The sequence below is a fragment of the Castor canadensis genome, chromosome 1 (assembly GCF_047511655.1).
Source record: "Castor canadensis chromosome 1, mCasCan1.hap1v2, whole genome shotgun sequence".
In the NCBI taxonomy this organism is placed as follows: Eukaryota; Metazoa; Chordata; class Mammalia; order Rodentia; family Castoridae; genus Castor; species Castor canadensis.
The window spans coordinates 209112129-209134636 of NC_133386.1; the positions used below are offsets into that span (position 1 = coordinate 209112129).

General features: G+C 53.9%; 1 protein-coding gene across 4 annotated transcripts; it reads left to right on the forward strand.

Moving 5' to 3' along the window:
- Positions 1 to 6028: 6028 nt before the first annotated feature.
- Ano9 (anoctamin 9) lies at positions 6029 to 22333 on the forward strand. 4 transcript variants are annotated; one of them, XM_074052150.1, is made up of 24 exons: positions 6029 to 6117; positions 13581 to 13655; positions 13789 to 13914; positions 14067 to 14212; positions 15307 to 15353; positions 15448 to 15506; positions 15589 to 15662; positions 15844 to 15978; positions 16063 to 16159; positions 16306 to 16366; positions 16487 to 16569; positions 16695 to 16799; positions 16882 to 17031; positions 17129 to 17165; positions 17353 to 17464; positions 18860 to 18917; positions 19001 to 19098; positions 19216 to 19358; positions 19440 to 19592; positions 20351 to 20498; positions 21089 to 21190; positions 21265 to 21358; positions 21483 to 21595; positions 21694 to 22333. In XM_074052150.1, the coding sequence occupies exons 1-24, from the start codon at positions 6112 to 6114 to the stop codon at positions 21719 to 21721; spliced, it is 2250 nt and encodes a 749-aa protein (XP_073908251.1). In that variant the 5' UTR covers positions 6029 to 6111; the 3' UTR covers positions 21722 to 22333. The 4 variants fall into 4 exon arrangements, with proteins under 4 accessions (XP_073908251.1, XP_073908255.1, XP_073908257.1 ...); XM_074052154.1 differs by having other exon boundaries at positions 19040 to 19098; XM_074052156.1 differs by lacking the exon at positions 15844 to 15978.
- The last annotated feature ends 175 nt before the right edge of the window (positions 22334 to 22508 follow it).

A 22508-nucleotide genomic window follows, 5' to 3' on the forward strand; every position in this document is an offset into this window, starting at 1 on the left:
TCCACTCATTTCACTCTCCGTGTGGACATAAAAGGTGGTCACAAGAGGAAGAGGAAGAGAGGAAAAAAAAAATCATTGTAATTCAACGTCCCAGCTCCACTAATCTCTAAGATCAGCTAGGCAGAACCCAGGGGTTATCACAGGATGCGTTGAATTTAGCCAGTACCCTAGAGTTTAATCCACCCTTTACCCAAGTGTAACCCACATCCTAAATATCAACTGGGTCTGGTGCAGGGAACTTTTTGAAAGTAAATTTAACAAAATAAAGACCCAGACCTAAGAGTGAGATAGAGCAAAGGTTAGGAACTTCAAACAAATTATCAATTAGAGCAGGAACTAGTAGATCATACAATGATTCGCTTTAACTAGACAATGACCCAAACTCAGGAAATCACCCCAGGGGCCAAAAGGACCCAAAGGTAAGCTTCTCAATAAATATTCCGATTTTAGAACCTGACCCACCTCCCTTGAGGCAACTCGATTTCAGTCTGTTGAAAGTGTATTCCTTTCCTACTAAAACTATTACTTTTACTATATTCTTTCCATCTTGGTTAAATTATTATTCTGCTGGACACAAGAACCGAGGTAATTATTGTTGGCAATAATGGCGCCGATAGGTTTCAGTTCTTACTGCACCCTTAAGCTCCTGTTTTCCAGGGTCACGCGGTCCTGCCTCCCAGGGTCACAGTCCTGCCTTAAGTCTAACTTGAATCCTCCTCCTGCCCCAACCTCCAATCAGCATGAACCCTAAGATCCTAACCAATCAGATCATGCTGAGTCCCACTGAAGGGTATTTAAGCCCCTGCCCCTCTCTCCCTCTCTCTCTTGGCTCTCTCTGCTCCCTCCCTCTCCCACCCGGCAATAAAGAATCTCTTGGCCAGATCACTCCTCTCCACGTGGTCACTTTTGGGGCCTATATTTCCTTACAATTATCAGCACTGTATTTCCAGTATATATAAAATAAAAATTGGGGAAAAAATCTTAGGATTACAACAATACAAACCCCACAAACCATCCTAGAATGCTTTTTCAACAAAATTATATTTATTTGGGGCTAACTAGGATTGCAATCTGGGAAAAGGTATTCAAGCAGTCTTGAAAATGTGTTCCCCATTCTAGAATTTAAAAGCAAGAGCAATGTACACATCAGTTGATTTCTTCTCTACAATGTTTAGGTTTTAAGTAAAGTCCCAGTTAATGTGAAAAATGAAAAGAAAATTCAGACAAGCTTCTAGAACATAATAAAACAAAATGTTTCATTATGGGGATGGCAAAGGAGTTATAATTCAAGATACCCTGCTTTAGTGACAAAAAAAAATTGAGACAAAAGGGAACTTTCTAAAACAGATAATCTGGCAAACAGCTTTGAAAGGAAGCATGAATTGTAGGAACTGGTGGAGATGGTGTATCTAAAAGCTGCACCTCAAAGGAGGTTCTCAGGTATCTGTGCAAGTGAGGGGACAGGAGGTGCAAGCATTGCAGGAATGCAGGGTAGCAGGAGAGGCCTTTATTGTCCCACTGCATTTTGGTTAGGGTCTGACAGAGTGATCCCATGTTGGTACTAGCAAATTTCCAAAACCCACTGAACCCTCCTGCTCTGAATGAGTGAACTGCGTATTTCAATTAAACTGGCGTCCTGAGAGGACTGCTGTTCTCCGCCACCCCCTCCCCAGGTCGTGGCCCCATGCCTTTGGGGCAGCCTACGGCACGGTGGCCACTCTGGAAGGTGTGGGCGGACACGGGGCTGGACCGGAGAGCCAGGCTGAGCCTTGGTCTCCGTTCTACAAGAGCTCTGAAGCAGCCGAGGGGCTCCGTGTGGTCGGCGGCACCCTGCCTGATTTCCGGGTGATCCTGGACTTGCACTATCCGCGCGCTGGCCGCACGGACAGATGCCCCTGCTGTGCCCTGAGCCGTCCGTCAGCGCCCTCTTCTGCGGTCCCAGCCGACGGCGCTGGCTCCGAACTCGCTCTCGGAGGGGTAGGTCCGTTTCCTGGACCGGGTGTCTGTCCCAAATCCGCCCAGGGTCCTCCCTCCCCGGCAGAGCCGGAGCCTCTCCGGAGTACAGAGGCCGGGCCGGGAAGGACACCGACTCCACTCAGCGCAGGGCCTCTCGCGGGGGCCGACGTGGGGCGGGACCCGGGGGGGGACCTGTGGGATGGGCAAAGCGGACAGGGGCGGGGCCGGAAGCTGACCGACTGGGGCGTGACCGGGGGGGCCTGTGGGCGAGGTGGGCGGGGATAACGTTTGGGGGCGTGGTCTGGAAAGGGGCGTGGTCTGTCAGTCTTCCTCTCTACCACACTGCTTCCCATAAGCAGGTCTCCAGCTAGTTCACCATCAACGGGAGCGCTGGTCACTTGCTACTGGCAATTCCCAACGCTTTGCAAGTAGCCGGCGCATCTTCACCATTCCTTGGGTTCTACTTTGTGTCTCGTTTACAGATGTTGCAACTGAGCCACAGCCAAGTCGGTGACCCCCGAGTCCACCTCCTTCCCCTCCTGGAGCTCAGAGCCTCTCCCCTGAATCTGCACGAGCCCTCCACCTGCCGCTGTGTACCGGGGCCTGGGAAAATGGCTTACCTCCACCTGGTCCCCTCAACCTTTGGCCTCTCCCAGATGCTCAAGTGCTCACCCTTTTCCCCCGGGCATGCGTGGACCTGTGGACCCATCGCAGGACTTGGGGTACGCGTCTCGGAAGACCAATGGTTTGTGCCTCAGCTCTGAGTGGCAGGTGAGGCCGCAGGTCTTGGGGATCCCTCCTGGGAAAGGGGAGCCTTAACAGAGATGCTGGAAGGAGGCAATGTTTAAGGGAATAGCTAATTCCGGCCTTACCCAGGAACAGAGCCTGCCAAAGCTCAGGTGGGCGTAGCCTGACCTCAGAGTCCAGGGTTTTCTTAGGCCCTGGAGTCTCACTCGCGGTGGGAAATAGAACACTGGCTGAAATGCTTTCTAAAAATACCCTTGCAAGGAAAGGAGAGGAAGCCTGTGAATTTGTAAAGGAACAATGACTTACTACTACTGGCGTGATAAATCTGTAATGGTGAGTGGATTACAGAAAAACTCCACTCAAGCACACCTGCCACCTGACACTTTTCTCAGGGAGCCTAGAATACAGTACTATGAGCGCCTAGGACAGGAAGCAGAGCAGGGAGACAGAAGTGTCCCTGCAGGGCAGGCTCCACCCCATGTGTGAGAGAGGCAAGGACAACTTCAGGCAGACCTGAGGACAGCCTAGGAGAGGTGCGTTCCCTGCAGGGTCTTCTGCTGGAGAGGGGGTGCCCGGGATCCTCTTAGAAGGCAGGAACCCAGAGGAGCTGTCCGGAGTAAGGCATCAGTATCTTTGGTCACATCCAGGCCATTGCTCACTCCTGCTGGCAGGATTTCTCTGGGGCACCCTTGAGTCCTTGTTGACTTTTATCATCCTGACCTCACAGAGTGTCTCCCCCCCTTAAAAGGAGATAGTGGGAATAGAGAGGAGCTTCTTGCTGCACTCTGGCCCTCAGGGAAGACAACAGGTGGGCAAAGATGCAGTTTGACCCTGGAAGAGGACGACAGGTGGGATGGTGAGGTCTTCCAGAATCAAAGGAGGAAGGAAAGGGTGGCAGGGTCCAGAGTCCACTGGTAAGAGAAGGAGCCCCATGTGATCTGGAGCAAAGTTCTCTGCCAAGAAGGGCAGGGCCAACACTGCCCACCAGGGGTTTATCCACCCTACTGTTGCTTCTTCCCTAGCTTCCTTCCAAACTACAGGTCCCAGAGTAAGGCTGAATCTGAAGGAAATAAGGTTTATAGTAGTAGGCCGTAATATTATAATAAAGTTTATGAGAGTGGTATGTGTTTGTGGTATGAAGTTTGAAAGGAGAGTAACCTAAGGAAGAGCATATTCCACCACCACAGTTCAGTTGTCAAGTTAACATGAATATCAAGCATGGATCTGCTGTTCCTGCACTTCAGCGCATTTTAGTTAAATGAAATAAAATTTTACACGTCTACAAGCTACCTCTTTTCATTTCAGTAAAAGCATTTTCCTATGTTCTCATACACTCTTTGAGTGTACCCTCCCCTCTCCTCCCCTCTCTCCTCTCCCCTCCCCTCTCCTCCCCTCTCCTCCCCTCTCTCCTCTCCCCTCCCCTCTCCTCCCCTCTCCTCCCCTCTCTCCTCTCCCCTCCTCTCCCCTCCTCAAACAAAATATCATGAGCAGGTTGCACTGGGGACTAATGGGTGACACCTGACACTGAGAGTCCAGGTGCTGGTTAGTAATGTGGATCAGAGTCTGGGGTCCTCCTGTGCTCAACAATCCTAGCTGATTGTTTTTGAAGTCTCACCTGGCAATGAGACCCCATGACCCAGGGCTGGGGCTGCTGGGTGCTCCAGGGTCCCACTTTCTCCTTAGGAAAAGAGACTACATTCCCAGGCTTCCTTGCAGTAAGGTGTGGTCATGTGACTAAACATGTGAGGGATGTAGTGCTCTCCACCCTCTCCTTTCTAGCTGAAATGTGGATGAGAGTTTTAGCAGCCATCTTGGACAGTGTGTGTGTGGTGGGGGAGAGGAACCAGGTGTCTAAGGTAGCAGAGTAACAAGCTGAAGGGATTCTGTGTCATGATGGCCAATAGATCAGCCACACAAATCCTGAACTGCCAACTCCAGACTACCTTAATTTATGTGTTTTTCTTCTTGCACACTGAATCTGGGGATGGAACCCAGGACCTTGCACATGCTAAGAACATGTTCTACTGCTGAGTGACATCCCCAGCCTCCAAACTTCCTTTATAGGAGAAAGACACAGGCTGCTTAAGCTACTACCAATTGGTTTCTATCATGCAGGTGCTCTGCCTTCCTCTGGATTTGCTCCCTCACAGTCCCACAATTCTGCACTGCCTGGTCCCTCCCTTTATCTTTGCCACCTTGTGGTTCAGTCCTGGCCCTTGGTACTGTCACAGGCTGCCATGAGGTCCCCCAAGCAGAGGCAGTGCTGTGTTATCCCTCTGAGAAGACCCGAGCAGATCCAAAGCCTGGACTGCAGCAAAGGAATGCATGGCTGGGCCTCCAGCAGGATGCTCCCTTCCTCCCAAAACCCCTGTGATGCTACAGGTGCTCCCTCTGGCCCCCCAGGAGGAGGGGTGTCCCCCCAACATCCCGTGAGCTTCAGGTGCTTCCCCTGACACCCCATAACAACATAGATGCTCCTCACTCCTTAGGACACCCTGTGACATCACAGGTGGTCCCACCCCCCATGACACCCCGTGACACTAATGATGCTCCACCCCCCAACTGCCCAAGATGTTATTCAGTGTTTGTGTCCTGCCTGCCAAGCCTGGCCCAGTGTCCTGGGCTTTACAACAGCTTTCAGATGTGGTCTCCTCACCACAGGGTGGATGACTGGCCACTTGTCACAGTTCACCAGCTTGGTGGACTGTCTCCCTGATGGGGATGTCCACTCTCCCCAGGCCTCAGTGTCCTCAGGACAGGTTGGTCACTCTCAGGCCACTCAGAGCCATCTGCAGGCTTCAGAGCAGGGCTTAAGACCTGGCATGTAGAGCATCATCTCCCTTCAGTCACTCCAAGACAACATGGCTCCCAGTGGAGTCCACACTGGGCATGGGTAGGAAAAGATAGCTTTTTTGGGGTCTGTCTCATCGGCTCCTCCTTGACCAATTCCTCTGTATGGGAATCAATACTAGAGCTGGGGGGCTTAGGATTAGACTCTAGAGGTGCCCTGGGGTACTACTGGTGAGTGCTCCTCTGTACTAAGACCCACTATGCCACCTGCTTCTCCCTGGAAGAGAGTTCGGTACACCCCATCATACAGCCAAACCCCCTCTGCAGGGGAGGGCAATGGGGGGATCCACAGGAGAGGTCCAGACTGTCTCCCCCACCTCCACATCGCCTGTCCCAGGAAGCTGTCTGAGGCTCCTAGGGCTGAAGGGGGCTTAGCTGTTTTCTGGAAGCAACCTCGGCCAACTGGCTCCACCCTCAGGACACCTGGGCGCTGGCAGCCAGGAGAGGGAGGGGTAAGCCCCATGCGGAAGTCAGGTAAGGGAACCGGCAGCCTGGCAGCCACTCTGCTGCCTGCCTGCACAGGTACTTACAGCCTCGCGCTGGACCGTGGGACTCAGCATGCAGGTGAGCCCAGAACTCTGAGGTCGTGCTGCAGCCCCACAGTCACTGCCACCCTCTCAGGAAGGCATCTTTGGAGTTCCTAGCTGCCTGTCAGGTCTGATGAGGGTGAGGACAGCCGGACAGGCTGGGGGTGCAGCAGGACTCATGTGGGTAGCTTTCCAATTCAAGCCTGGGATACTGGGGACCCCAGCCTGGGCTCTGTGTGTGTGACCTGGAGCCTCTCTGCCAATCCTTGGGGTGTGTGGGAGCAGCACACACACTGTGACCCCTAGACCTGTAGCTCTGCCCTGCAGCTGGCACTGTGGGGTCAGGGTGGGCTGCTCTGGTAAAGACCAGTAGGCCTTCTGCTGCCTGGTCCTGCCCCAGGCAGAGGCCAACTGCAGGCTGGACTTGGATCTTGGGGTGGGGGGGAGGGTCAGAGCAGCAGAGGGTGGGAAGGAGACCCTCCTGAAAGACAGCCAAGAGTCACCTGGGGCCAGGGCCATCTCCCAGGCAGCTGGAGAGGAGGCCACTGGCAAGGCAGAGAGCGAAACCAGGCTCCCACTCAGCACCATGGCTTCCAGGTGTAGGCCGAGCTGTTGTCACTCCCTCCACCTCTGCCCAGGTGTGGGCCAAGCAAGCAGCTGCTCTTTCACTTCTGTTCTGGGCTCTCCTGGCCCTCCGGGTCCAGCTGCTCAGTCCAGCATGTAGACACCCCTTGACCTGGCCCCAGGTTCCCCTGCCAGCCCCTTCCTTCTGTACCAGCCCCAAGATGGAGATGGAGAGACTGGGCTGGCCAGGAGCAACCTTTGTTGGCTGAGATGAGAGGATTTATGGTCCAGCTCCTGGCTGGGTCTGAGCATACCCTCCCATGGCTCACATTCCATCCATGGCTCCCCACTGCACTTGCTGAAGTCCAAGGTTGCCAGGGCAACCTTTCCTTATCTGGCTTTTGCCAACCTCTAGCCTCACCTTCTAGTGACTCCCTTCTTGCCCTTTATGCTTCTGCAAAGCTGAAGTGCTGAGGAGTGAGTTGCCAAGAGTGGTAACTACCAAGTCACCAGAGATGCTGAGGACTGAGTCTTTGTGTGTGTGTGATACTGGGGTTTGAACTCTGGGTGTCATGCTTGCACTAGACAGGTGCTCTACCACTTGAGCCACTCTGCCAGCCTTGTTTTGTGTTTGGTATTTTCGAGACAGGGTCTTATGAACTATTTGCCTGGGGCTGACTTTGAACCTCGATCCTCCTGATCTCTGCCTCCTGAGTAGCTAGGATTACAGGAGTGAGTCACCAGTGATCAGCTAGGCTTGAGTCTCTGAGAGTTGTAATTCCCAGGTCCTCAGAACTGCTGAGTACCAGTGAGTTATCAGGAATAGTAACTACCAAGACCTCATAGGTGCTAAGCATTCAAAAAATTTATTTATTTATTGTGGTACTGGGGCTGTTTTCGGGGCCTACACTTTGAGCCACTCCACCAGCCCTTTGTGTGTGTGTGTGAAGGGTTTTTTTGAGATAGTCTTGTGCAAACTATTTGCCCAGGCTGGCTTCAAACCATAATCCTCCAGATCTCTCTCTGCCTTCTAGGATTGTGCGCCTGGCTGGTGATAAATATTGAGTCCTTGGAAGTCTTGAGAACCTAGTCCCTAGGAACAGTAACTACCAGTCTTCAGTGGTGCTAAGGATGGAGTTCTTGGAGGTGCTGAGGACTGAGTCCCAGACACCAATTGCAACCTTCCTCTCAGGCCAGAAGCCCACTCCCCTTTTCTCTCCCAGGAATTCTGCCTTCTCTTTTTTGCCTCCTGCCAACCTCATGCCCTATAAGATCGAGCTCTGGGTTACTTCCCTTGTCAAGTATACACCTACTGCTACAGTCCCTGTTTCCACTCACATATACACTGCCTTCAGGAAAGCACACAATTCAGAGCACAGAGTGAGCTGCCCTGGTCAGTGTCTGGGGGTGGGTGGATGGGCAGATGTGGCAAAGTATAGACTGGTGGGTGACAGAGAGTGACAGACCAGTAGAGGAAAGGATAGGGAGGGAGACAGAGGTCCAGGAGCTCTGAGGAGGGAGAGCAGACAGTGCTGGGAGGTTGGTGGGTGTGGGGGTGGGGACTGGGGGAGACAGAGCCCTGGGAAGCACTGTGGAGGGAGTAGCAGCATCCCCTCGATGGACAATGAAACCAAAAAGCACTCAAGGGCCTGACTCAGAGGGCTCAGTGTGATGGCCAGGGGGTTAGACATGACCTCAGATGAGGCGGGCCATGCACAGGATGGTGAAGACCACACATCTTTCATGTGCACCTGAAATGAAACCGTGCGTGTAGAGTGACTGGCCAGCCAGGTGGCACAGCTGTCTCCTCTGTCCACCCTGACCTAGAGGCTGGACAGGAGGTGGGCAGCTAGGGACAGACCTGTTGCCCAGCTCTGGTTCTTTACATTACTGACCCTTGGGAGGGAGGGTTTCTGGGAAGGTGTATCCAGAAGCTTCCTCATGTGGATCTGTGCTCACCCACTTGGATGTGCCTATGTCCACGAAGGGGTCCACGGGCCCCAGCCAAGCTCTCAGGGACCCAGACCATTACATGAGTAGCCTGTGAGGTTGGGAGGTGAGTACAGAAGATGACAGGAACCCTGGTGGCACGGTGTGTGACTTTGTCCACCCTCTTCCTACCTGTGCACATCCTTACGGTGATTCTGTGAGGCGGGGGTGATGTCACCCCATTCTATAAACGAGAAAACTGAGGCTCAGAGACATTTGGCCACATCAGAGCCTAGGGCAGCTACCTGCCCAGAGCCTGAACCCTGCTTGGGATCTTCACATGGCAAGGTTGGGACTGACCCACTAGGGCTCTTGCTGTGAGGGAACAGCCTCTGTCCCTGCCCTGGAAACTGGTGTTTGGGGGAACCACACTTCCTGGGTGGAGCCTGGTGGATGGGGCCACAGGGCTTTAGGTGCACTGAGCAGGCTGCTTGCTGCAGGTGAGCCTGGTCTCCGTCCCTGAAGACCGCAAGACAGCACTGGGAAGACTGTGAGTGTCAGCCAGGGACCAGGGGCATTGGCCTGTAAACAGCAGCCCTAGAGGAGAGCTGGACAAAGTGGACAGCCTGATTCTGTAGGCTGGGGGCAGTGGCCTTGGGGTAGGGCTGGAGGCCAGGGTGTATAGGCTGCAGAGCCTCAGAGCTGTGGCCTATGTAGCTGTGAGTTGGAGTGTGGTTGGACCTGGGCTAGTTGCAGGATTTTTAATTTGGCTGATGGAGTGGCCACTGTCGTTTTCACAGCAACAGCTGGAGGCAGCCAGGGGCTTGGGCAGTATCCAATTGTATGCATAGCTTTGCCTTGGGGTCTTCCTGTCCAGTGACCCCTCCCCCCCATTAGGTACTGCAGACACCCTCCATGGCTGCCTTCCACTGGTCCAGGTCACACCTCGGCCCTAGGGGAAGTGGTTCAGCTATTCCTAAGGGGCTCTGGGCAACTCTCCCAAAGCTGTGCATGTCTTTGGTGAGGAAGAGGCTTTCTATGCCTCATTTCTGGAGCTAACGACAGCCTCTCACTGGTCTTCCAGGCTGTGCTCATGATGGGCCCCTCTTCCCAGGGCCCCCTTGGTTCGCATTCCGAAAGTCTACTTAAGCCAGGTGATCCTATAATCCCAGCTACTCAGGAGGCAGAGATCAGGAGCATTGTGGTTCAAAGCCAGCCCAGGAAAACAGTTCTTGAGACCCTTCACAAAAAAGGGCTGGTGAAGTGGCTTAAGGTGTATGCCCTGAGTTCAAGCCCCAGTGCTGCCAAAAAAAAAAACAAAGTCCTCTCCAGTCTGGGATCTCTGGTCCTGCCCCAGTTGTTCTACATATTCTGAAGCTTTGGGACCAGGCTGATATTGGGAACCCAGAATGAGGAGGGATGGCAAGGGCTCCTCTGCCCAGCCCAAAGTCACATTTCACCCATGAATTCATCCTATGTGACACCTGCTGACCCCTGGTTGTGGGCAGGCCATGGGGCTAAGTGCTGGGGACACTGTGACACCAGGGTCCCCAGACCACCCAACCTATTGGTTGAGACTTCACCCTCTTCCCTGAAACAAGGCACAGGTACCCCACCCCTTCCTACAGGGCAATCTGAATGCAGGTTTCTCTCCTGACCCAGGAATGAGAAGTTTCACTTACCACATGCCACACCTGGGTGCAGATATCCATGGGCTGTCATTGGGAGGTTGGGAGTGGTCAGAAATGTGAGGGTGTTGTGACCGGGAGGGAGGGCTGGGGCAAACAGTACTGCCCCTCTGGGAGCCTGGCAGATGGTGTTGGTGGGGAAGCACTAAGAATACCCAGACAGGTGCAGTGTGAACTATGGGGCCAGAGATGAAGTTGGCATGAGCCTGGCACTGGGCCTCAGACCGCCCCTCTGTGCCTGGATCCAATGTGTTTCCTGGCTTCTGTGATTGAGACAAAGGGACAGAGCAGGGCAGACCCAGCCCTGTCCTGGAGCTAGCAGCTCCCAGTTGCATGTGTGGTATGTGTAACCCTGGAGTAGGGTTGCACACTCAGCATAACAAAATAAAAAAGACCTGGTTAAGCTGTATTTCAGATAAGCAATTTTTTTCTAGTCTGAGTATGTCCCAGGAACTCATTGGGATATACTTATACAGAAAGCCCCTGTTGTTTTCCTGAAATTCAAGTGTGACTGGGTGGCCTATATTTTCTTGGCAGCTTCAAGGCCAACCAGCTGGAGCAGTCCAGTGAGACTCCCTGGAGGAGGCGGCAAGGATGCATCTGGGAAGGGAGGGACTGCAATGGAGGGCACAGCAGGAGAAAGGACTGGCAGGGGGTGACTGCAGTCGGTCTGTTGCCTGCGGGAGAGGGGCTGGCGCCAGCAAGGGGGGTGCAACTGGCAGGCAGGCCATGAGTAAGCAGCACCCCTGCCTGCTGGCCAGCAGGGAAATAATTTCACTTTGGCTACAGATGCTGTGGTGCAGGAGGAGAGGCAGGTGCTGAGAAGGACGCAGCCCCAGAGCGCCTCGGGCCACTCAGACACTCATTGCTGTAGGGTCCTTGTGCCTGTCCCAAAAGCCAGCGGGGACACAAGCTAGGATCCTCACCCGTGCAATGTGGAGCTGGGGACCATTGTGCACCTCATAAAGCCCTTGGTATTTGCCGGTCTCCTGAGTCACAGCTGATCCCTTCCCTCGGCCATCCCCCTACTAGAAAGAAAGTTCAACCTGCCTGACCTGCCTGGTGGCCCCTCTTCCCCAGGAAAGAAGCCCCTGCTGTCACTTATCTTCGGCCCTTGGGCACCTTCTTGTTTGTTGAGTCAGTGAGGCCCTGAGAACTCAGCACCCAGCACCCACTGAGACAGAGACCACAGCACCCACTGCCCTGACTCTGACACAGCTGCCTTCTTCATGGTGCAGTTTTATCCCATTAATAAGTATTTTAAGTATTTCTGAAAGAGCCCAGCTTTAGCCAGATATGGTGTGCATGCCTGTACCAGTACTCAGGAGGTAGAGGCAAGAGGATCATGGGTTCAAGACCTGCCTGGGCTACAGAGAGACCCTGAAGAAAACAAGCTCTACTTTTTACTTTTTTTTTTTTTTTTTTTTTTTTTTGCAATACTGGGGTTTGAACTTAGGGCCTATACCTTGTGATGGGCCCTTTTTGTGATTTTTTTTTTTTTTTTTTTTGAGATAGGGTCTGGAGAACTATTTGCTTGGGCTGGCTTTAAACCTTGATCCTACTGATCCCTGCCTCCTCCTGAATAGCTAGGATTACAGGTGTGAGCCACTGGCGCCGGGCTGTTAGTTGCTTTTCAGCTTATTATGAAGTCAGTTTATTATGCCACTTGAGTGTATTATGAGGCTTGTTATCTGAGATGGTCTCAGTGATGTGCAGAGTTCTGGGGGCCATGTGGGCATTCCCAGACCCCCATCACACTGGCACTTCCTTTTCTCATTCAGTTCATCCAGGATCCCTGTGGAATTTAGTCACCATTTCTTTAACCCTACCTGTAGGGTCCCTCTGGTCTCTTGCCCTGGTGGCCTGACTTCTAAGCCTAGACATCCTGTCTGTGTCCCTCTGGGCTTGTCTGAGGTCGTCTTAAGGGGAAAGACAATAAGTTTCAGGGAGAGGACTGTATCCTATCTTCCACATCCCACTGGGTGTTTCTAACATCCAGTGATGCCTAGGAGGAGCACCTTGGCTGCTGTCCCTTTGTTACAGTGCCTTTGTTTCTCATCCCACACTTTGCTCTCACACTCTCCTCTCCTCTTCTTCCTCCTCCTCCTCCTCCTTCTTTATGGTACTATGGTTTGAACTCATGGCCATATACTTGCTAGGCAGGTGCTCTATCACTCAAGTCATGCCTCCAGCCCCCTACAATTATCTTTTTTTTTTTTAACCATTTTATTTTATTTTTTTTTTCATTTTTCTTTTATTATTCATATGTGCATACAAGGCTTGGTTCATTTCTCCCCCCTGCCCCCACCCCCTCCCTTACCACCCACTCCGCCCCTTCCCTTTCCCCCCACCCCCTCAATACCCAGCAGAAACTATTTTGCCCTTATCTCTAATTTTGTTGTAGAGAGAGTATAAGCAATAATAGGAAGGAACAAGGGTTTTTGCTGGTTGAGATAAGGATAGCTATACAGGGCATTGGCTCACATTGATTTCCTGTGCGTGGGTGTTACCTTCTAGGTTAATTCTTTTTGATCTAACCTTTTCTCTAGTTCCTGGTCCCCTTTTCCTATTGGCCTCAGTTGCTTTAAGGTATCTGCTTTAGTTTCTCTGCGTTCCCCTACAATTATCTTAATCGGAGTCCAGCCCACGTGACGGGAGAATTAGGTCCATCCCCTGGAGGGAGGCAGTGGACTATCTGTGATTGGAAACTTGCTTCTTTCTTGGGACTCTGCCCACAGCACTGTGGTTGGCATGTGCCCGTTTGAGTGCTGCTATGAGCGCCCTTGTCAGTGGCTTCGAGGACAGACAGGCCAGCAAGTGTCTAGGAGCAGTGCTCAGTGTTCCTGTTTATGCACGGGTGCATGCACCCCAGCAACCGTGTCCCTGGCTGCCCTGGCATTGGGTGCTGTCAGATCTTAACCTCCTGGCTTCCTGACCTGGTCTTCTGCCTGTCCTGAGGTTGCCATTTCTTTGCCCACCAACTGCTCACTGGAGCTGCCTGCTGCAGGTTCCCCGTTTGCGTTTTCTGCCACTTTAGAAGTGGGGCTGCTTGCGCGACCTCCCAGCCGTGCTGGTGTTCCTTCTGGATGTTTCCACACAGATTTTGTGTTGTGCCCCTCACTTTCTGGCCCATTCTTAGCTCACTGCCATTCTTGGTCTCACCTCCACCTGTAATTACCTGCTTGCCACTTGTTCCTGACTGGCTTGTTCCCAGCTTCTGTATGGGAGTGAGGGGTCTTACTCCCTTGGTACCAGAGTGCCTGCACAGAGACTTCCGGAAGGGTGACGGGCAGATCCCCATCCCTCTCTCTGCCTTCAGGGTGAAGAGAGCCTCCAGGTCCTGGCGGGAAAGGCAGAAGAGTGTTTCCCACTAATGGAGATTGGCGCTGGTGAGGTGGGTCTACTCTGAGCTCCGGGACTTGGTCCCTCTGCCCATTCCCCACTACACTCCTCCTGTGCCTCATCCCAGCCCTGCACCGCCTTCTTGTGTCCTGAGCCTGATCCTGGCCCCCATCTCCTTCCTCTAGGCTGAGGCCTCTGAGCAGTGGGACTATGTCCTGGTGGCTGATCACCAGACCCAGCTACACCTGAAACAGGCACAGCGGCAGCGGGACTTCCTGGGGCACCTTGAGCGCAAGGGCTTCCACTTCAAGGTGGGCTGTTCCTGGCAGGGGACGGGGACATCAGGTCTCAGACTGAGATGCAGGGATGGGCCCTAGTGTGTGTCCCAGGAGCAGGAGACAGGCCAGTGGATGAAGGGGGAGGGCTCCAAGGTGGAATGGAAGGTCCCATGTGACTCCCCCAGGTGGTAGAAGACCAGAAACGGGTATTCTTTGGGATCCGAGCGGACAACAGGATCTTTGACTTGTACCGCACTCTCCTTGTGGATCCTGAACATCCTGACCCTAGAGTCCAGCCGACTGGGTCGGAGCCTGTCCCAGCCACCACAAGGTGAGAGGCTGTGCCCAGAGCTGGGGCTGAGAAGACCCTTGTCCACCCCGAGCCTTGTCCAGGCAGAGCCAGAGACCACCTGAGGCAGGATAGCCCATCTCCACATGGTCACAGGGTGGCTGCCACAGGAATCAGATCCCATCCTGTGTGAGCAGGTCTCTGAGCCTCAGTTTCCATGTTGTGGTGAGGGGTGATGACAGTTCTTACCTCTTGGGGCATTTTGAAGGTCACTTCAGACTGTATTTCTAGGGATGTAGAATCAAAGCTAGCTCTAAAGCAGGGACAGGATTTGGAGAGGCAACTCCTCTCCAGCTCTGGGGCCTTTCCCTGCACATCTGGTATAGGCTTCCCAGCATGTAGACCCAGAAGCCTGGCAGAGAGCAGCGACCATGCCTAGGCATCTGCTTTTCTAAGCACAGCCACACACCTCCTCCTCATCCTTCCTTATCACCTGCACAGTCCCAACCAGGCCTGTCGGAGCTGGCAAAGGTTGCTCTTGGAATTGGTTACTGCAGTGGAGGGGTGTCCTGTGAACACAGAGCTAGCTGGTCTTGGGGCACAAGAGCAAAGTGGAAGTTAGAAGAGTAGACACACCTTGGTGGGGGGTGAGAAGGACAGGCTCGGGGGGGGGGGTGCGTTTTTGGGAGGGGCTGTGTCTCAGACACTCATGGGGAGGATGTGCCTGAGGATCACTCTGTAGTCAGATGCCTGGTTGTGTGGCCACAGGCAAGTTACTCAACCTCTCTAAGTCTCAGTTTCTACATAGGCAAAATGGTTCATAGGGATATAAAGAGGGTTTCTGCTTAGCAGGTGCTGGGATGGGTGGAGCTTACAGGCAGGAGTGTGATTGGAGGTGGGGCTTTCATTCAGGCACCGCAGAGAGGGGATGGGTGTGGGGAGAGGGAGCACCTAGCAGGGAGGCAGGGGCAGGCCTAACCCAGGTAGGGCTCTCAGGAGGTCACTGGGATCCCAGCTGATTTGTGCATTCTGGGCTCTGGTTAATGCTGGCAGGCTGAGGGTTCTGCCAGGACAGGGAGGGCCTGGGTTGTTAGAAGCTCCTGTGGGGCTATCCTGATGCAACCCTTGGGTTTCAGGATCCGAATCGTGAGCTTTGTCCTGAACAGCAAAACGGCAGCTGGTGGTGAGGATGACAGGAGGGTGGATGGGAGGGTTTGTGCAGGCAGGGCTTCCTTGCCTTCCACCTCCCTCTGACTCAGGCTGCCTGTGACCCTCAGAAACCTTCGAGGATTTGGTGAAGGATGGGGTCTTTGAGGCTAAGTTCCCCCTGCACAAGGTGAGAGGTGGGCCAGCTTGGAGAGGGCCTGTGGGCAGGACTCTGAGGAAAGACGCTCTCACTGTCTGTCACCTGGGTCCAGGGGGAGAAAGACCTGAAGAGAAAGTGGGCCCAGTGGAGGAACATGTTCTGTGAGCAGCCGATTGACGAAATCAGGTAATACTGTCCCAAAGAGATCACCTGTGGTCCACAAACACACGTGAGGCCCAACAAACCCACTCAGACGCCCTGATGCTGGCATGCACTCCCTCCTCCCTCTTTACGTGTGGCCACACCCCCCAGGCCCTGGGACCACCCTGGCGGAGGGTGGCCCTGACAAGGGAAGCTTGCTCCTTAGGAACTACTTTGGTGAGAAGGTGGCACTTTATTTTGCCTGGCTTGGCTGGTACACCTACATGCTGGCGCCTGCTGCCCTGGTGGGCCTCATCGTCTTTTTCAGTGGGTTTGCCCTGTTTGATGCCAGTCAGATCAGGTGGGCTGGGGCCTGGGGTCTGGGGGCCCTGTTGAACCCTGCATCTGGGAAGGACCATTGCCAGCCCTGTTTCTGCACCCCCAGCAAAGAGATCTGCGAGGCCAATGACATTGTTATGTGCCCCGTCGGCGACCACGGTGGTGGCTACCAGCTGCTGTCAGAGACCTGCACTTTTGCGAAGGTTTGCTGCCCGTGGGGTTTACCCAGGGCCTGCGCAAGGGCTGGCACCTAGGTCTTTGTACCTAGGGGCAGGGAGTGGGGCTCTCCCTTCCCAACTGGAGGCCGTGGGTGAGAGGCCCAGCATGAAGACCACCTGCCTCTCCCCAGCTCACCCACTTCTTTGACAACGAGGGCACTGTGGTGTTTGCCATCTTCATGGCTCTGTGGGGTGAGTGAGTCACTGCTGGGTGTCCTAGAGGGCCCCAGGAGACAGCCAGCTTGAGATCCAAGGCTCAGTCTTGTGTCTCACTGCAGGGTGTGCCACGATGCGTTTCTCTCTTTGCTGCAGCCACGGTATTCCTGGAGATCTGGAAGCGGCAGAGAGCTCACGTGGTCCTGCACTGGGACCTATATGGATGGGATGAGGACCAGGTGAGGCAGGGCCAGCAGCGAGGGCTGTCTACACCCAGTGCCCTGGACTTGCGTCCCCTGTCTGAGTGTGTGTTTGTTTGACATTTGTGTCCCCACGTCTGAGGTATGTCTGGTGCCCTCCCCAGGAAGAGATGGCCCTGGAGCTCATTAACTCACCTGACTACGAGCTCCAGATGTACCAGCACTCCTACCTGCGTAGCACGGTCATCCTGATCCTCTCTCTGTTCATGGTACTACCGGGGAGTCCATGGTGAGGCTGGAGACCTGTCTGGGCAGCCCCTCTGTGCCCCACTCACTGCTGCCCACCCACAGATCTGCCTCATGATTGGCATGGCCCACGTGCTGGTGGTCTACCGTGTGCTGGCAGCCGCCCTCCTCAGCAACTTCCTGCAGCAGGTGACCACAGCCGTGGTGGTGACTGGAGCCCTGGTACACTACGTGATCATCGTGGTCATGACCAAGGTAGGGGGCTGGGCACCAGAGGGTGTTGGGGGAGGATGGGGAGGAAGGGGGTCAGGCCCCAGGTGCTCAGGTCCCACTCGGGGCTCTCTTCCTGCAGGTCAACAAGTGTGTGGCCCTGAAACTTTGTGACTTTGGTGAGAGGAAGGTTCCACTGCTCTTTGGAGTCTTGGGGGGTGGGGTTCAGGTTGGGAGCTGTGATCAGACATGGGGGGGCTTCCTGCTGTGCCAGTGCCTCTCCTACTTGAGAGGTGAGGGTCACAGGAGTCCCCAGTGGTCTGGAAAGTGGCAGGCCAGGTAAGGGGCAGCTGTGTCTTGTTCCAGAGAAGCCCAGGACCTTCTCGGAGCGAGAGAGCAAGTTCACTGTCAAGTTTTTCACCCTGCAGTTCTTCACCCACTTCTCTTCTCTCATCTACATCGCATTCATCCTGGGCAGGTGCGCTGCCTGCCCCACTCCCTCCATCTCAACCCTGCGGGTCTCTCTCCTGCCTTTCAAAGTGACCAGACCTGTTCTTTCAATTTTAAAAATAATTCATGCCTAGAACACATAGATTCCCAATATAGAGTTACCCCACTCCACGACCCCAATCCCCAGGGGTGACTCTGCCTTAGGCTGGTGAGTCTTCCTGGTCTGTATGCATTTATTTGCACAGACATCTGCTGGTGAAAGTGGTTTGGCCCTGTCAGTCATCAGACCTGCTTTTTTTTTTACACAGAAACACAGGGATGTCTTCTGCTTCATTCCACTCATCTTTTGTGAGATGCAGAGTTTCATAAAGAGGTTGCATGAGCTTATAGGCATAGTGACTGATACCTGTAATCTCAGCTACTCAGGAGGCACTGACTGGGAGGATCATGGTTCAAGGCCAGCCTGGGCAAAAGTTAGTGAGACCCCCCATCTCAACCAAAAAGCCGGACATGGTAGTGAAGCTTGTACTTGTATAGCTATGTGGGAGGTGTAGGTAGGAGGAACACAGTCTGAGGCCAGCCCTGGTCAAAAGCACAAGTTATCTTATCGGAAAAGTAACTAAAGCAGAAAAAGGACTGGGCTGTGGCTCAAATGATAGAGTATCTGCCTAGTAAGCAGTAGGCCCTGAGTTCAAGCCCCAGTACTGCTAAGAAAGGACAAAATAACAAAACAAAACAAAAAACCCTCCATGAGCATCCTGTTACCTCACCTTCCCAAATTTGAAATGAGCCTTTTTATTTTTGGTTCAGCTAATACACACCTTTTTGTCTTCTCTAAAGAAAATGTTCTGTTTTGTGTTTGCTTAAATTTTGTAAGGTACAATCCACATTCTTAATAGGCTCCAAACTGCTCCAGACCCCCACAGCCTCTCAGTGTATTCAAAGACACCTGGAGTCCCTCAACCTGCTCTCAGAGATCGTTCCTGGAGAAAGTTCCTTCACTTCATCTTTCTGTACTTCTATTTTTTTGGCAGTACTGGGATTTGAACTTAGAGCCTTGTGCTTGCTAGGCAGGCATTCCACCATTTAAGCCATGCTCCCAGCCAAGAGAGTTTATACACACACTCACACACCACACACACACACACACACAATCATGTTATGGAAAGCGGATTATTTTAAACACAGAATAATGTTATGTGGGGTTTCCCAGCAGACCCTGTCTGGAAGGTGTGTCTGAACCCGTGAATGCTGGCGTGAGGCTGAGCTTGGGCCGGCCTGCATCTGGAGGGGGTGCCTCAGCATGGGAATTGGCTGCCCCCTCCTTGCCATTCCATTTCTCCAGGGTTCACTGCAGCCCCACCCTGTCAGAGGCAGGGTGCTGCCCCACTTCCTCCCAGGCCTCACTTTTTTTCCTCTCTAGGATCAACGGTCACCCTGGGAAGTCCACACGCCTGGCCGGCCTGTGGAAACTGGAGGAGGTCAGTCTCTCTTGAGGCTTTACTACCCTGTGCCTGAGTCCTCCTCCAAGCTCCACCCCTGACCCCCTCCCTGGCCCCCACAGTGCCATCTCAGTGGCTGCATGATGGACCTGTTCGTGCAGATGGCCATCATCATGGGTCTGAAGCAAACACTGAGTAACTGCATGGAGTACCTGTGGCCGTGAGAACCACCTCCTGCCCTGCCCTGGCCCTGTCCCTGTCCCCAGCACCCCTTGGGCCCCCCTTTCTCCTCCCCCCTCCCTCCGTGGCTGTCCCCAGTCACTCTCTGCACCTGCAGGTGGTTGGCCCATAAATGGCGCTCCATGCCGGCCATGATACACAGCTGTGTGGCCCTTGAACCAGAGCTCCGGGAGTGGCAGCGTAACTACTTCCTGAACCCTGTCACCACCTTCAGCCTGTTTGATGAGTTCATGGAGATGAGTGTGTGGGGACAGCGGGCTGGGAGAGACAGGGTGGGCAGCTCCCCAGACCCATGGTGACAGTGACACACCTGCCCTGCAGTGATTCAGTATGGCTTCACCACCATCTTTGTGGCCGCCTTCCCACTGGCACCGCTGCTTGCACTCTTCAGCAACCTCGTGGAGATCCGACTGGATGCCATCAAGATGGTCCAGCTGCAGCGGCGCCTGGTGCCAAGAAAAGCCAACGACATCGGTCAGGGGCCCTACCAGTCAGGCAGTGGAGGAGGGTGGCCAGGATGCTGGAAGGGGTGGCTTCCAACCCTGGGTTCTTCACCACCCACACTAGTGTCTTACTAATGTCAGTCTCAAGCAGCCCAAGACCCCTAACCCAGCCCTTCTCTGGGATCTGCCAAGGATGAAGCTTAAATGTGGTGAGCTCAGACACCAGGCAGGATTGGGGTGCACCTTGCAGGTCCCTTCTTTGAGCCTCCAGCATCTTTCTGAAGGGCTTGTAGCCTATAAGAGGCCCAGGGGAAAGAGCTGGACTCTGAAGGATGAGAGGGACAGTTCTGTGGCTGGGGACAGGAACTGAGTGCCATCCTGAGATGGACAGGTATTAGAGGGCAGAGTGGATGAGGCGCTGGATATGGGGAAAGAGGGAGTAGGGAGGACCCTAGTCTTGGGCCCAGGTTTAGGGGTCTTGCCTTGGGTGGGAGCCAGGGAATAGAATAGCTTGCTGAAAAATTCAGGAGAAAGATGGGGGAGGGGGACACCTGAGTTCCTCCCTGTTCCTGTCAGGGTGAAGTGACTGCAGGAAAGCCAAGGTCACATTGTGCCTGCCTTGGCTTGGAATTTCTGAATGAAGAACTTAGCCTCCGTGGCTACAATGGGGTGCCACAGGGAGAGGTGTGACAAGGCCCCTTGGCCAGCCAGGCTCCTAGCCTTCGGGGTGCTCTACCAGTGACTGGGGCTTGGGGAAGCAGACTACCACAACCCATTTCTCTGGCCCAGGGACCTGGCTGCAGGTGCTGGAGACTATTGGCGTGCTAGCAGTCATTGCTAACGGGATGATTATCGCTTTCACCTCTGAGTTTATCCCCCGAGTGGTGTACAAGTACCGCTATGGCCCGTGCCGACAGGGAACCCACTCCACAGTCAAGTAAGGCCTCAAACTATCCAGAGTCCCCCTGAGAAACTGGCCCTACCATGGCCAGGCCCCAGGGAGCACAGACCCTCTCTCAAGAATGGCTGGATGCTGCCAATGCCACCTGGGAACTGCAGAGAAGCTGGGGCCTTCCCTACCTGCACAGAAATACAGACCCTGAGTTGGAGCCTGCAGGGACTGACTAGACCACTACTGGGGAGGGAGGTCCAGACCCAGCTGTTCTGAGCAGGCAGTGCCTGAATGGTTAGACCCTCTGTCCTGCCTCCAGCATGAGAGGGGAGGGCAGAGCAGAGCCATGTCCAACTCCTTTGGCTTTGAGGGAGGGTCACTGCACCTGCAGACTGGGTCTCCTGGGTAAACCCAGGGATGCTGCATAGCTGGTAGCACCCCTGAGGCCTCTTAGCCTCTGCCAGGTCCCCAGGGGTAGTCAAGTGCTTGGCTAACAGGTCCTCTCCCACTTGGGGAAATGGAGGATGCCATCTGTGGTGCACTCTATCCAATTGCTCTCCAGGTGCAGGTGGGCTCCTGGGAAGTGCCTCAGGGCCGGAGGGGGCTTCACTAGGCACACACTCTTCTCTCCCCAGCTGCCTCACAGGCTACGTCAACCACAGCCTGTCTGTCTTCTACATTAAGGACTTCCAGGACCCCATCAAGATAGAGGGCTGGGAAAACGTGACTGAGTGCAGGTTTGGAACCTCTCACACCCCATGAATGCCCTCTGAACTCCTGACCCCTGACCTCAGGTTCCTTCCTACCCCAGGTACCGAGACTACCGCAACTCCCATGACTACAACTTCTCTGAGCAGTTCTGGTTCCTCCTGGCTATCCGCCTGGCCTTCCTTATTCTCTTTGAGGTAGACAGAATTGGGGGAGGTATGGGTGGAGCTAAAAGCAACTCTTTCCAGCTCTTCTCTCTGGTCCTCAACCCCCAAAGACCCTAACCTTGCTGGTCATCTTTGGCCCCTGCCTCACCCCCAGCATGTGGCCTTGTGCATCAAGCTTATTGCTGCATGGTTTGTGCCTGATGTCCCCCAGTCAGTGAAGAACAAGGTTCTGGAAGAGAAGTACCAGACTCTGCGGAAGAAGATGTGGTAGGGAGACAAAAGCTGGCTTGGCTGGGGTGGGCCCCGGCCTGGGGGAGGGCCAGCCCTATAACCCTATAATCCCACCAATCCTACCCTGCCTGCAGCTCCAGATCCAGGAGCACAGATGTATAGGTGACTGGAGCAGGTGGAGAGGTGCTGCCACTAGGAGCCCAGACCAGGAACCTCCACTTCCACAGCTGTCTCTGCCCATGGCTGTGTGTGTGCCTGTGTTGTGGGATTGTAAGGAGGCCTATGTGCAAGTGGGGTCCAAGGAGGTCTACATATAGGTGGGCAAATATAGGGGCGTCAGGAGTCCCTTTCATACACATGGATGTATATGGGACATCCAAGAAACCTATGTGTATATGGGGTTCCTGGAAGGTCCTTGTACATGTAGGGGGTCATGTGACTTCCGTGTATGTTTGGGGTATCAGTGAACAGCACAGGTGTTCCTGTGGACCCTGCTCCATTTTCTTAGGGCTCAGGCTTGGCACATCCCTGACTTCAACCCTGGGTGATTCTAGCACCCATAGAACTGCGATGAGGTACTTGGCATGCAGTCCTAATGCAGGAAATTGGTCCAAGTTCCCTTTGGTATCTGGGCCCCAGATCCTGCCCTGCTACATCCTGGGTGGGTTTGCTTCCACCCAAGCCTACCTTTCTGGTTCTTCCTGGATGGGCCTTGTTTCCCTCAGCCAGTAGAACATTCCATAATAAAATTATACCTATTTGTTTAGTTTCTGAGCTTTGTGTTGTATAATAAAATCAAGCCTGTTTGTTTGACAAGATCTCCAGGGCTATGTCTGAGGCCCAGTGTGGAAGGTCTGGAATGTGGCAGTCTCAGGCCGCCTGTCCTCCTCCTCTGGTTTGCCATGGCTTCCAATTGGGGTGCTTAGGGACATCCTACCACTTACACCTG

Excerpts from the sequence above, each read along its gene's own strand:
- Ano9 (XM_074052150.1), top strand. Across the intron at positions 20,499-21,088 it reads GGAACCCACTCCACAGTCAA|CTGCCTCACAGGCTACGTCA; the intron begins GTAAGGCCTCAA and ends TTCTCTCCCCAG. Across the intron at positions 21,191-21,264 it reads GAAAACGTGACTGAGTGCAG|GTACCGAGACTACCGCAACT; the intron begins GTTTGGAACCTC and ends TTCCTACCCCAG.